Source organism: Accipiter gentilis, chromosome 5 (genome assembly GCF_929443795.1).
Source record: "Accipiter gentilis chromosome 5, bAccGen1.1, whole genome shotgun sequence".
Lineage (NCBI taxonomy): Eukaryota > Metazoa > Chordata > Aves > Accipitriformes > Accipitridae > Astur > Astur gentilis.
The window spans coordinates 5948763-5963503 of record NC_064884.1 but is presented as its reverse complement, the minus strand read 5'-3'; the positions used below and the strand labels follow the sequence as shown (position 1 = coordinate 5963503).

General features: G+C 39.5%; 1 protein-coding gene across 1 annotated transcript; it reads right to left on the bottom strand.

Moving 5' to 3' along the window:
- Positions 1-5180: 5180 nt before the first annotated feature.
- LOC126038655 (uncharacterized) lies at positions 5181-14204 on the bottom strand. The gene is made up of 11 exons (XM_049800668.1): positions 13964-14204; positions 11350-11471; positions 10756-10804; positions 10432-10475; positions 9634-10292; positions 7683-7788; positions 7252-7398; positions 6981-7041; positions 6575-6741; positions 6383-6493; positions 5181-5306 (listed from the first exon to the last, which is right to left on the bottom strand). Exons 1-11 carry the CDS (start codon positions 14202-14204, stop codon positions 5181-5183), a joined length of 1833 nt encoding a protein of 610 aa, XP_049656625.1.
- Positions 14205-14741: the final 537 nt, after the last annotated feature.

The window sequence follows — 14741 nt, the reverse complement described above, 5'->3', positions numbered from 1 at the left end:
ATGTGTTTCATATATACAGATGGGTTGCTAAGTGGCAACGTTTGTACTTTGTTTTTCACAGCATTTCATAGTAGACTATACTAAGTAGTTGTGTTACTGATAACTTCTGAAAGCTAGTGGAAATACATCTGTGTGCACCAGAAAAGCTGTTCAGTAGAGCTCAATGACTTAGCATTGAAGGCTTTTGTTCTCAGGACTTGCTGCACTTGTGACTATAATAGCAGCATCTAAGCATCTCTGACAATGTCCTGTTTCCCTCTACAAACTTAAGATGCTGTTTTCATAGGAGAAAGATCTAATACTCAGCCAAAGTCCTAGTGAGGTAACACCTAGGATAGAGTTCCTGTTCCTTTGCCTCAAGCTGTTTTTACAGATATATTTGTTCATCCCCTGGGTGGAACTTGCAACTTGTCTTCTGGGTAACTTCAGTTTTTAGGGCTCTGATACTTCTTTTCACGCAACTCTGAATGGAAAGACTTAGTGAGGAAAGCCTAGAAAACTGGCATGAATACTTTAGGATTCTGTACATCCATTGAAGACCACAGTTACTTTGTCATTCACTTTATGTGCAGGGTCTGTGGCCTTGTGACTATCACTGATCATAAATATATGCGGTGTCCATCAGACAGCCCTGCCAGGAAAGTAAAGCTTCCATCCTTGCCAGGGCCTTCTTCAAGCCATTACAAATCTGCAACAAATATCTTGTGAGTTTCCTCTTTCCTGATGAGGATCATCCCCGAGGATTGCTGGAAGTGCTGGATTTGATCTATTTATTTATGTTTATTTTTATTTGTTGAATTGCTACTAATTCAGTGGCAAAGCTTTTATGCTGCTCTTAAAAATAATAATGCATGCCAATACTCATATATCTTCAAAGGAGCAGGGAACCTAAGTAACCATGTAAGCCAGTGAACGGCACTCATTTTGTAATATGGGCGAGAAATGAGGTGAAGAAGGAAAGCACCTTCTCTAAGTATGGCCTGTGCTGCAGTTCAAAGGCATGACTATAGCCTGTGGGAGCACATGTGATCTGGTTTAAAAAGAATTAGCTGCAGGAGTCATACCACAAATACTAGCCTGGTCACCATAAATGGTACTTGGGTGTCAGAAGCACAGCACTTGGTCCCAGGCATGCCACAGTCTAGCTGTGCACCTTGAACCTTATGCTGCTGTGGCTGCTGCTTTTGAGAAGGGCCCAGGGGTAGCGAGTTTTGAGCAAGACTGATAACGTCAATGCACCTTAGAATAGGTCTGACCTCTGCTCTGTGCTAGATGGATTTTGTGCTGGGGATGCTTCTGCCATGCCCTGCTGCAGGTGCAGAATGGTAACTCCTCTCCCTCTGCTACAGGCATGGTAGTAACCTGTGTGCACAGGACATGTCTTGATGTCAAGAGGTTGCTCCTTGGACTTCAGTGATCCGAAATCTTGTCAAAAACAGGACTGAACATGGAAGCCAGTTTCTATAATTAATGTGAAAGGATTTCATGGGAACACAGGAGTACTTCCAGAACAGTAGGCTGGTGTTCATGTGGATGTATTCAAAACTTCAGTTTAAAGACTGTTGTGGGCAAAGCTATTGAGTTAATTTTGAGTATTGTAAAACCTTCTGCTAAGATCCTGTTACTGCTGCTAACTGAGCAGGTTTGAGCTGGGACTGTCTGAAAAGATCTGTGGGCAGACTTGTAGAGTGTGCGTGGGGCTGAAGGAAGTAAAGCTAATGATTCAGTAAATGCTATCCTTTTCTTTGAGACAGTCCTGAATTAGTAACGGGCCTAGGTTACAGAGCTGCCTTTCCAGGGGAGGTTTTCCTTTCATGATGAGAAGCGAAACAAAAGCCTTTAATTTGAACCATCAAGATCACTAGGCCTATCTAGTACTATACATACAGGTCAGAGTTAATTTCAGTGTCACCCTGCCCAAATTGTTATCTTATACTGGACTAGAAACCCTCTCCCCAGAACTCACTTGAATTTATTTTTTTTTCAGCCCAGCTGTTGAGAACAATTGTCTGTAAAGAGCTCTTGTATCACTTGCAGTAGCAATCACACTAGGAGCAGGGAATATGCAGTGCTTGCAAAGCCTCTATCTAAATGCTAACAGGTCTCCTTTCTTGCAAAAAGAGAAAAATTGTTAGAAAAAAGTCTTGCTGTAGAAATGCAAGTTACTTTTATGGAGGATAATTCCTATTTGAAGCCCTCTTATCTTTTGGTATGGAATAGTTTGTTGCAGTTTGCCACAGTGAATGGCTGAAAAACTACAGCTTTTTCAGCGAACTCTTATATTACTTAATCTCTTTAGGTCCATGGATTATTTTTTCTAGTCTGAGATTAGTTAGTTGTAGGGAAAAATTTTAGTGCTTAAAAAATGTTGAGAATTAGTTTTATAGTTCATTGAAAGAATAGTTGTCTAGCTCCCAGTTAGAGGTAGTGGGTTGATGAATGTGCCTTGAAAAGGAGGAGGTGTTTGGGTTTTAAAAAATTTTTTAAATAAATCACCTTCCCACACACCTTTTTCTGGTAATGCTGGTGCTTCTGCACAGGCACCACTGTACTCCTAAAAAACAAAACAACAACAGAAACCCCTTACGTACTTGTCAGCTTTTAAAGTCTGCTTAATTTGTTCATTTCATGACAGTCACTTCTGTTGTGAGGGTAGTATGGCTATACCAGTACATAAAAATCAATGTTACATATTGCATGAAATAATGTATTTATTGACAGGAAGGAACAATGAAACAATGTAAAGCGTACCTACTAATGTCAATGCAATTAATGTATAACTGCTGTAGAATATACTTTACAAGGTAGTTTAGCTTTGAGTATATTGAATAAAAGATACATATTAATAGCTTAAGGTTCCTGTCCTTTCATCTGAATGGTTTCCATGTGACTAAAAACTTGATTAATATTGCATTCTTATATGATAGTTTTCTACACTTTTTTTTTTTTTTAAAAAGAGATCCTGTAAGCAATTAATTTTTCTTGACTGAGAATGCTTATTGATGCACTTCTCTATTTGTTCACCATACTGCTTCATTCTTCGTTCTGTATGTGATTCAGAATTTCTTGGTCAGTATTCACTGAAAATAAGGAGTCTTTAATTTCAGTGGGTGTTGGATCTGATCCTTAAAAAACAGTAATGGAAGCTGAGTAACCTAGAAGATCCTCATTAATTCTCTTCAAATGAATAAAAAGTTCTGTGAGAACAGATGTGAGTTAAAATGCAAACACGAAGGAAGAATGAGTGGTGATGGGGGAGACAGAGAAAAATCATCAGAGAGGAAAATATTTGTGTTTCCAAGTAAAACCTGGGACGAAAAGGGAAAAAGAAAAGACTTCACACAGTTAAAGCATGAGGGATGCCTATGGAAGGAGGTGGATGAATATTCCATAGTGTTATACAACTCATCATGTGAATAACAAATATTTATTTTTTAATTTTATAAAATAATTAAAAATTTTGAATTATCATGGCTCATCCAGAGAAAATACAGAAGAGTACTATTTAGCTGTTCAGGGCACAAGACACATAGGATATGACCCAAATTGCAGTTGGAATTAACTTAAACACTGACATTTTTCAATAAAACTTAATTCATGTTGTGCAACAGAGCTCTTGGAGCTTAACACTTAAGGATATCCAATAAGAGGAAAGTAACCATTTTTACAAAAAGAAAATGCAAAGAGTTCATTAAAAAAATATTCCCCAAACATGCTGAGTACTTAACACTGGATCCTGCAATTGTTACACGTGAAAAATCTCCCATTTACTTCAATACGTGTGTTGATTGCTGGATCAGTCATTTTGTAGGTTATGTAAATGTAGATTGCTCCATATGTAGCAAACAAGGAAGTTTCATAGAAACCAGCTAATTCACAATCAGAAGTTAAAATAAAATGATACTAAGTCTGGGAAGAGAATTTTTTTTTTTTGGACAATAATTATCTAACATAGGAATTCTACTGAATACTTGGAGATCTGGCAGCACAGAACATAATAAGCTCCTTGTTATCCTTCTAACTTGCAAAATTGTTTAGTATAAAAAAGTGATCCTTGTAAAGTGTTGTTATATAGTTAAATTTTATAAAGGTCTGCTCCTCTGTTAGATCACCCAGAGTGAAGGGAACTGATTCAAAACATTTTCTGTCCCGGACTTCACCTAAAACCCATTACTGGTGGCAAATTCTGATTGCATAAATAAAAAGCTCGATTTTTGTTGAAAAACATGCTCAGTAACAGTGTGGGGGTATGTTTTATTTTGGAGGGATTTTTTTTTTTCCCCAGTAGGACTGCCTTGAAGTGTGACAACTCCAGCCTTGGACAAACTCAGAGCCAGACTTCAGGAAGTATTAAATATAGCCCATCAGATTCTGAGTTCCTATAGCTCATGTTTAAAATTACATATTGTCTGAAATTTTCAACACACCTGAACATTAAGTTCGGACTGTAGAGACTAATCTTACGCTGGTACCCTCAAGACTAGGCTCTGAGAGGCTAAAATGGAAGGATTTTTTTTTTCTTAAGCTAGGCACCTGCATTAAAATATTGTCAGAACTTCAAAATGTAGAACACCTACAACTCAAACGGACTTCAAAAGAGAAGTCCAAGTGCTCAGCTTTGTGAGAAAATGAAGACCTATTCATTTACCAGAGCATATAACACTGAATGCCTAATACTATTGAAACCTAGCTTGAGGGTTTTTCACATTTATTAGTTTACTCTTAAATTTTGGGTACTGAGGAGGTATTTTCAACAGTCAATTCAAGCTATAATACATTTGAAGACTTTTACTGTCTGTTCTCTGTCTATTCTTCAGCAACAGTTGCAGCACGTGGACCATGAGATGCAGATAATGACCCTTATCAGCATTTCCCTGGAAGGCAATAAACCAACAAATATTCAGTTCAATCTATGTGCTAAGTGTTCCTTCTAGTGCCACATATTTATTGCCTTATTTTCTATTGGTTTTGGATGAGTAAGGAGTTCTGCAAGCAGAAGAGATTCTGTGCAAAACTCTGGAGTTAATCCAAAATCTATTATAAATCATTGGGCATTTTCCCATTAGTTCCACATGAACTGATGATTAATTGTTATATAGCAATGCAGGGAAGGTACTGGAGCTAGCTACTATATTACAGCTGTTGAGTTACAAAGACCCTGACTAGGTAAAATTAATTTCCTACCACAAAATACCTTTAAGAGTGATGTCAAAGAGGTCCGAAGATGACATGGAAAAAAGTTCAGAAAATCTATCTGGTGATGAGGGACTGGGCATTCTTCTCGGAACATCCAACAAACTGTAACCCTATACAGGTGAAGAAACCAGAACAGTAAATTTCCAGCATTAACAGTGATGCAGGCTTTGTGTCAAGAACTTGTTCTGGTTTTGAGATGCAAAGTCTAGATTCTTCCCCTTACCATGAGATTGGAGAAGGTGGCATGCTTAACAGTTCAGTCAGTAATAAGCTGCATTGAAATTATTTTTTTCCTGTGTTTTATCTCCTCCAGAGCATAACGGTTAAGAAAACGGGTTCCTAAATGACTTGAATAGTGGCTTTAAGTTTGTATTTCTAATTGAAGTCTTATTATATTATTGGTTTCTGTACATGTACACTGGTGGAAACTCTTACCTGACAGAGTCAAAAAAGACCATAGAAAAGGTAAAAGGGCCATAACATTTAAGCACTGAATATTTGCTCAATCTTGGACAAGAATACTGGAATCTGTGGCGGATATTGCATTATTTCAATAGAGCAGAATTTCACACTAGAAACTTAGTACTCTGTTATGCACTCAAGCTTCTGCTTTTCAGTTTTGGTGTCTTGTTTCCTGCACCAAAAATTTAGCAAGACATGCTGGTAACCACTGGAAAATCTGGTTATCTTTTGGCCCAGTAAGGTAGTTTTTGGTGTTAAATGTGTATGCTAAGGGACATCAAGAAGCTGCTGAAGGTAACTGAATATAGTGGCAATACTTGGGCCTGCAGCATTCCTTTATCAGCAGAGGAAGCCCTGGTGTGGCTTCTGAGATACCTCCATCTGTCTTGGTGTGCTGTAAAATGTTGGAAATGAAGGCATTGTTGCTAGGAAGAGTTTGGAATGGGGACAGTTGTGAGCAGTATGCTGGCAGCACCTGCATGCAACTGGACTGCTCCAAACTATAGTAAATATAGCAGTCCCTAGAGCTGGGATGGGACCAAGTGTGGTAAGAGCTCAGACAGTGCTTTTTTCCCTGAAAAGGGGATTTTCTGTCGTATGCAAGATAGGGCAAGGCTGTGAGCATCATCTACTGTGTTTACAAGATGGTACAGCTCACATTACTGCATTTAGTTTCTTGGATATGAATGCTAGACCCTGTGTAAAAGTAGCTATAGATAGTTACCTCTTGAAGAATGTTCTGTCCTTTAGGTTTGTGAGTCTGAAGCAAACACATGAGTTCTGTGTTCTCCTCAATTTTTAAAGAGGCAGTGGTAATTTGACATGAATTTAGTACCTGTAAATGACAGTGAAACCTGTGATTGCAAAGAATAAAAAAACCTAAGGCCACAGTAAACAGCCTGCTGCTGGTCCTCACCTGCAACTCAGGCTTTCCTCCCATTTGTAATAAGCAGTTAATTCCCTCAAGAATTTGATCTTTGCGTAGTCTGAGAAACCTTCCCATGTCAGTATCGATGTCAGTTTTTTGAGATTCTGTAACTAAAACAGTGTGGGCAAGAGCAGCACAGTGTAGCGGTGTTAAACCTGGACAGAACAAACCACAGAGAAGTCAAACAAATCCAGTGCTTGAACACCTTGCTTGAGTCAACCATCCCACACTTCACTAATCCTAAGGAGGTCTTCTATTAAGACTGATTGGCTCTCCTTCTAGACCTTTTAGTTTTAAACATGAAACGGAACATTCTTTGGCCTAGATTAAATCTGTAGTCTGAAACTTTTGGAGTCTACACTAAACAGCTATGTGGTTAAGTTTTTCCTCTTACCGTAGTGGTCAGTCAGATTCACTTCCACATGCATGCCATTGTTTTTGCAGTTTTTCAAAACCTGAAATGGAGAAGATTGAGATAAGTGATGATTTTTGGCAGTGCCAAAATACCCCCTCCTCCCCTAACTCCATCTTACTTTAACCACATCAGACCAAAGCTAATTTTCAGGTGCGGAAAACCCTTGTATATTTTAAGCAAAAGAACATGCATTTGTTGGCTTTGCTCTACCCTTGCACATGTCTTTGTACAACATAAATGGCCAACTTACCTCTAAAACTCTCAAATATCCATTCTCTGCACACAGGTGAAGTGGAGTTTTCCCCAAACTGTCTTGTTCATTGACATTAGCTCCTAGGGATATCAGGTCACTCACCATCAGATGTTGGTTCTTTTCTGCAGCAAGATGTAATGCAGTCTAAGAAGAGAAGAATGGGAGAAACTCGTTGTGAAAGGCAAAAATAGTTTTAAAACAACAGTGCTTGTTAGAGAATGAAGCGGGGAGTTGGGACTCTGGGTTCTGTTCTCAGCTGTGCTAATACTTGCTCTATGCAAATCACTTTCTCCCTGTTCCTGTTTTCCCCTCTTTGCAAAGACAGTAGCCACACCTTGTCTGAAAGCATGCTTGTTGCTTGACTGGGGTTTGAAAGATGTTTGCATGTGATAGGAAATGACCCTATTCTTGGCAAGTTAGCATCCTACCCGTTTCTCTGCATCCTTCTCGTTGATCTTATTTAGGGATGCAAATCTCTGTGCAAGTGCATAAGTCAGAGCTCTTCTTCCCTGAGCAACAGCCTTGTGCAGCAGCCTGAAATAGAACACAGTTTTAAACAATTAGAAGACAAAGCAGTGGTTAAAATACTCAAAAGTAACAGTGAGAATGTATTTTAAAGCATGAAATGTTAAGGTTCACAAATGCTGAAATCTTGGGATATTTAAGCATTTAATTTATTTAGTCTCTATATTAATAATAGAGTTGCTGATTTTGTCTGCCAGGATTTCTTGGTCCTCCCTTCTCGCTATTATGCCTCTCCTCTCTACAAGCTATTCCATGATTCCTTTTTGCTAACAATCTATTTCCTCCTCCTTTTTTAAAGAGTCCTTCAGTACAGGAAAAAGACTGTATGATACCCAAAAATCGAGAGAAGGGAAACCCTCCTCTTGCACTTAAAAGAAAAGAAGTATTTCCAAATTGTAATTCACTCCTGTGGAGGAAGAGAGCTCAATTTCTTCTGTCTATTCAGTCTCACTGAAGTACTCAAAATAGTACATGTGTTTCTCCTGAATTTCATCCTGAAAAAGACTTCTTTTTTTTTTTCCTCGTAAATTTGGTCATGTCTTCCTTTTCCCCTGGAGGCAAAAGTAATGCAGGCATTGATTTTATTTATTTATTTACCCCTTGTCTTGTAGCATGATATCCTTAAAGATGTCTGAACAACTCTGACACTTATTGCTGTTTCTGTTCTTTCTTTCTTTTATTTTTTTTTTTTCTGGGTTTTTTTTTTGACACAGTAACTAATATTGTTCACCATTCAATAAGACTCAGAGTTACCTTATTTGATGTGTAGTCCCGCCTTTGTATGTTCTTTTGAGCATATAATCTGATGATTAAATACTTCATAGAGGTAAGCGGCCTGCTGGAAATTTTAGCTTGTGAATTTTACATAAACATGGTAGTAGAAATGTCTTAATTTCTTAATTGTAATTAATTTTGTTCATGTGTGAGAATTTTTTCTGTACTGTTTAAAAATACACAGGAAATATGGTAGTGGGTGGCTTATTGTAACTCTGTTACAGTTATATTATTGCTGAAAAGTGAAGCCTGTAATTTTATTATTGCACTGAAGATCAGTATTCTGAATGGAACATGGTACCTTGTGGAAGAGGCTAGTACTGTGTTTAGCTTTCTTTGCATGGGTTATAAATGCTTTAAATTGGGAACAGGAATTAATCGCTTTCCCACGAAGACTAGGACAGTTTATCAGTTATGTCACGCTTTCTGTCAATCTGACTTGATACCAGCTTCCCTAAACTTGCTGAACTGTATGGAACCTAATAAGAGATTTTAATTTTTTTTTTTTTTATAAACAACTATTTTCTCTATAAGCATGCCATTCTAGGGAAAATGGGATCAGTAAAACCTTTGTTTTCATTTCATTTCTTACAAAACAGCCACTCCCAGTTCTTTGGAAGTCTGTGCTCTAGACTAGCAGCGTATGTATGTTTTGGTGTAATCCTCCCACCCATTTTTATTACCAACTAATAATACAAGTAATTATCCTGAGAGTGTCTGCAGCATGGAAAAGATCTTTTGCATATCTTTTTTTTTTTCCATAGCAATTACTTGTTTTGCTTGATTTTAATTTTCTTGTGAATACCTACATATACAACTCAGTCTTTAAAATTGATAATGCTCTGAATTTGTCCTGATGTCACCTGTATTTTGGCAATACTACTGCAAATATGGAATCTTTCTGTTTTTACTATCTGCCTAAAACAGTGTGTACTGAGGCAAGTTTGAGCTTCCCATTGAGCAAGGAAGCCTTTGCTACAGGTGTGCCCAAAACTGGCAGTTGAAGTTAGAGCAAAGCCTCAGGACAACTGATGCCCCAGAAAATAGAAGTCAATATATTTCAATAGAAAAATTGGAGACCTGTTGCCGTTTTCATCAGGTGCGAGCAGCTTATCCGCTGGGATATTTCTCAGTAAACTTTCTTCCCTGTGTAGCTGGAACTGGAAGAAAGAGATGGCAGAGAGATCCTGCTGTGTGAAAGAAATTGGGGTCAACTTCAATTGTCCTTCAGTGTCTGGAGAGCCTGTATTAGCTTCCAGAAGCACCTGTGAACAGCCTCCTGATGGGTTGAAGTGTGTAGATGTGTTCTGTGAAGAATGCCTTTGGAAATCTTTCTGGGTACTTGCACATTCATCCTGTAACCACCAGCTACTCTCTTTCTCACTTGTCCTTAAGAATATTCCTGGTGAGTTGGACTCTTGCATATTTTTCTGATTATCGTGAAAAGAAGGCTCTACCTCTCCCCGCAATACTGAGTTGAAATCTTTAAAATAGCGGTATGAACGCAACTTGGTTAAGCTGTGGCATCTTTCCTGCAGGCCACCAGCTGCCTGCTTGCTTCCTCCAGTTTCCCACCAAGAGGCTTGCAGATCTGTGGAGAAGCCCTGCCAAAAGCCATCTGGCACAGAATGCAGAGACTCCTTCTTCAACTGGCTTTTGTTCAAATCTTCCTGCAGTACCTCCACCAGGATATCAAGGTCCTCTAAGCCTTTTAGCGTTTGCCCAATGTTCTGCTTGCTCTGAAACAGCAACAAAAACGGGGAGGGTGAAAGATGGGGGAGGGAAATCAGACATGAAGTGTCCTGTTCTCACTCAGTGATATAACATGAAATATGCCTGAGGAGGCTGGCAGCACAGAGTTGAAGGTTTTATGCATACCTGTCTAAGCTGTTTCTCTGTATAAGGGTGAACTCTTCTCTTTTCTGTTGGAAAGAAAGAAAGAAAGAAAGAAAGAAGCTATTTTGATTCAGGGAGGGGGGAGACACATACAGAAGATATTCTCATCAGAAATATTGCCCCAGATAACAGATAGGTAACACATACATGGTGGCGATGCACAGCTGGCTTTCTGTAATTTAAGGGGAGCTAGGAACCATCATGGGTCACTGGCCATAGGAGAGAAGTGGTCCACCTCTTTGGGTACCTAACAGTAATGATACTACTAGAAAAGGAGGCTCTCTTACCAAGAGATGATTTTCCTACCTATTTTTCCTGAGGATCCTTTGGTTACCATCTTCATTAATGAGGCTTCCTGAGGAGACAAAAACACCCAACTCAATTTAAGATGCTTGCACATAAAAGAAACAGTGGCAAATACTGTAACACGAACAAAGTAAATTGCATCCTGTGTTATGTACTTTGCACAGCAGAGGCTGCAGGTGAATAAATTTCCATGAGTGAGTAATTCATGGCAACCTCATAGAGATCTTTACAACAGACCAGGTATCTGGGAGTCTACTAGCTTCTCAGGCTGTTTTTGCAGGTTGATCAGAAATCTGGGTTGCTCTAGCAAATGTTATTGGTTCTTGGGCCGTCTTTGGTGTGACTTACAGTATCCAGGGCACAAACGGGTTCTTGCTGTCACTGTCTTAGAAATGTTCCTAGCACAGGCCCTCAGCCTGTTTCAAATTTGGTATATTCTCCACCTTCATCAAAAGCATTAATCTGGTGGATGGAAGAGGCAGCAGCTGTAGGTGTAACCTCTCCAGGACACTGGCAGAGTGGGAGTGTGATGTGTGTGCACCAGGGTGCTACACCTCTGGGAACAACCTTTCTAAATTCAAGAAGAGTCCTCACCTTGCTGTGAGCTGGGTCCAGGCCTTTGGAAAGCCGAATTTTTCTCAGTAATTCCCGTACCGGCATCTTTACTCTCACACCCATGTAGCGCTTCTGTGGGGTATCAGAGCTAAGTCCAGAGTCTGGAAAAGTCATAATGTGATCCTTAAAATGACATAATTGTCTGAGCTATCATAGCATAGTGGGAGGATGAGGTTACCCTGAGAGATGCCCTGTGATTCCCACAATTGATGAATATCAGAGATCTCCACATCATCCCATATGTTCCTTAGCTCTGCCTACTTCCTGCTTAACTACTTCAATGCATTACTTCTCCAGCTTCAACAGACTGTGGGGCCTCACAAAGGGAATTCTTTTCTTAAGAAACAAAAGAAAAACAAATCCCAAAGCTGGCTGTAGGATCTTCAGTCTGAGGGCATAAGCAGAGATCTGAGTTAACCTGCAAATTCCCACATGAAGGCTGTTGTCAAACTTTTGTGTGCAGGGATTGTTTCAGTTTTGAGTGCAGGAGGAAGAGATACTGGCCCAAGTGTAAGTGTGCCACTGAAGCTAGAAAGAGGAAAATAGGGACAGCGTAGCAATGCAGAAGGAAATTCGGATGGATGGTTGGGAAAAAGAAGGAAAAGAAGTCCAATGTTTCTAGTTTAGAGATTTCAGTCATGCAGAAATAAATGTACTATCTTGAGACTTGGCCCTGGGCAGTTTTTCTTGGTGCCTTTCAGCTCAGGGGTGCCATACTGACTTATAGCACATGATTGCTTTTGGGGAATATGTCAACACTGTTTAGATTACTGCCCCTCTTAGTCATGTTCTAATTTTCATCTGTTGCAGTAAATCTGTCTTTGCAGTTTCCTGTCCTGTGGTTTGTTACATTGATACCAGTAGAACAATAAGGAACAGAATTATTTTGGAAATGAGATAGTGATACTAGGTCCAATGTCTTTCTCCAATGGTTCTTGGTGTGTTTGGAAGTCAGTGTGGTGAGATTCAAAGGAAGCAATGAATGAAATAGTTATTTGAGAATATATATGGTTGTCCAAACAAGCTTGTCTTCGTCAAAACAAGCTGCTCTGTAATTGCTTCTGTTAGGTCTTCTTGCATCTTGTACTTGAATCCCCAAACTTGAAAGACTTGCCCAGATTATGAGCTTAAATGCGTTGCTTTTGAAATACCCTTTATGTAACGCTGTGTCCCATCCCCCCGCCCCCTTAAGAATGGTGATCTTTGTACAGAATGCATTCAGTAACAGCTATTGTCATTATAAAGCAATAGCTTTATTGCATTATTTCAGGGTCTTCCCAATTGGTTAGCACATAAAATATACCATATAGAAGGCCACTGTTCCAAAGAAGCCCATGTGTTGGGAGTCAGAGTGTGGGCTACTGAGAGTAAGGAGTCATCCAGCAGCAATACTTGCTGAAGCAGAGAGAAGCTTCTCCTCCTAGTGCAGCTCATGGCATGAGGAATGAGAACAGCAGTTGTGATTAAAACACACTTATGATTAAGCAACACAGCAGCCTAAAATGAAAAAGGTGTATGCAGCTTGGGCAAGCAGTTCCTGTTACAGGAGCAGTCAGCGTTAAGTAAAACATGAGGTGCCTGTACCAATGTTCCTTCTTGACCAAACCTGGGTGTGTGCTCTGTAGCAGCTGCTGGAATCTGGCTGGCTAAGTCCTATGGAGGAGCTCAACGGATGGGAATGGTGCACATCCCCAAACTTGGGATGTCTCAGAGCAGGCAATATTGGCATGGAAACCAGACACAAGATGTGGTTTCTAGTTGCGTGATATCGTTGCTCTTCCCTGCTCCAGGCAGTGAGAGACTGACACCCCTTCAGTAGGAGGGTGTTGAATCCCAAGTAGCAAATGGTGCATTTTGAATTTGTGCTAAGATTTCCAGCATTTCTGAATGTTTAACTTATTGCTGAATAATTAAAACATTGGGACCTCAAGAAATGTAGTTTATTTCTCAGACTGCTCTAGAAATGGGAAGAATTCCTTTTTTAGACTGGTGTTTTGACAATGAATTATTTACTCTTTGTAGAGTACTTTAAAGGCCTCTCTGAAAAGCTTTGCAAAACCCCCACACCCGAAATTGCTAATATATTATTATCTTTCAAGCTATTTTACAATAAAAATGCTATATGATGGATCAGATTACATGCCCGGATGTGTCCTTGAAATTGAAGAACTCAGCAAACTCAAGGAGGCAATGATTCACCAAACACACTTTCATATGACTTGGTAATGTTAATAACTCAGAAGGTCATATCTATTACCTTGCTGTTAGATTCGGAACCAGACTTGCAATTCAGAATGTAAATGAGCAGCAAAATGCTAGAGATAGACAGAAATGATGGAATATTGAGCATCCTTTACAAAACAGTCATTTCTGACTTCAGCAGCAGACCACAACAAAATAAAAACAAGACGTGAGTAGGAGAGTGTGCCGTACATCTTCAATATTATTGCCACAGAAGCTTAATATGTGCTACTGTTAGCGCAGCTCTCTGTTAGCACAAAAGGAGTGGCAAGTCAGTGTACTTTGTCGCTTTGCAAAAGAAGCATGATAGTGTTGCATAAAATAGAAAACGTGAATAAAGATTTGATCTTACCAGTGGGAGCAGACATCTCCTGAAGTTTACATGGAGGAGGAGGGTACATCTTGGGACTTGCAGCATTAAATTCAGTTAATCCAGAGTCTGGCAACGATGGGCTCTGTTGAAAATAATTTTGGGGACTAGCAGTTTCTCCAGGCAGTGGAGATCCCTGGCCTGGACTATAGCCACAGATTTCATTTTCGCTGATGTTTTGATTGACCAGTAGTTCAGGACTCATGCAGACTGTTTGCAACATTACCACTGTGTGTATGGAAAAAGAAGAGGGGAAGAAAAAAGCTTATTTGGTTGTGTTTAAAAAAAAAAAAATCAATCCAGTTTCACATTGAGAACACGGTAATTGTATTTAATTCTCCAACGTAATTAGCCACTGTGATCTGGGTCCAGCTTCCCTCTTCTCTTTTTAGCAGCAAGTTATAGCAGTTGCAGAATAAAGCCAGCCTTGGAATCCCAGCAGTCACTGGAAACAGCTTTTGAGAGTTTCTTGGCTGCAATTCTCCCTTGTTCTTTATACTCAGGTATGGCTCGAAGGACGTCAGCCTGGGAAGGCTCCACCCTCTTTCCTAACAATCTGCAGCAGCTGAAGAAGAAATTACTTTTCACAGGAAGAGATTAAGTACAAGTTTAAAAATCTTTTTCCTTAGGTATGAAACAGAGAAATTAAACTCTGGTTGATTTACTGCAAATGGCATGAGTAGGGGAAAGCAATCTCTGACTTAATTAGACTAGTTGACAGGATTCTGCAAACAAGTAATTGATCCTGAAGTTAATGTTT

Coding starts and splice junctions, on each gene's coding strand:
- LOC126038655 (XM_049800668.1), bottom strand. CDS start 14,204: ATGTTGCAAACAGTCTGCATGAGTCCTGAACTACTGGTCAATCAAAAC. Junction 7,042..7,251: donor GATATTTGAGAGTTTTAGAG/GTAAGTTGGCCA, acceptor TCTCCATTTCAG/GTTTTGAAAAACTGCAAAAA. Junction 5,307..6,382: donor GACAGAACATTCTTCAAGAG/GTAACTATCTAT, acceptor TCACCTGTATAG/GGTTACAGTTTGTTGGATGT.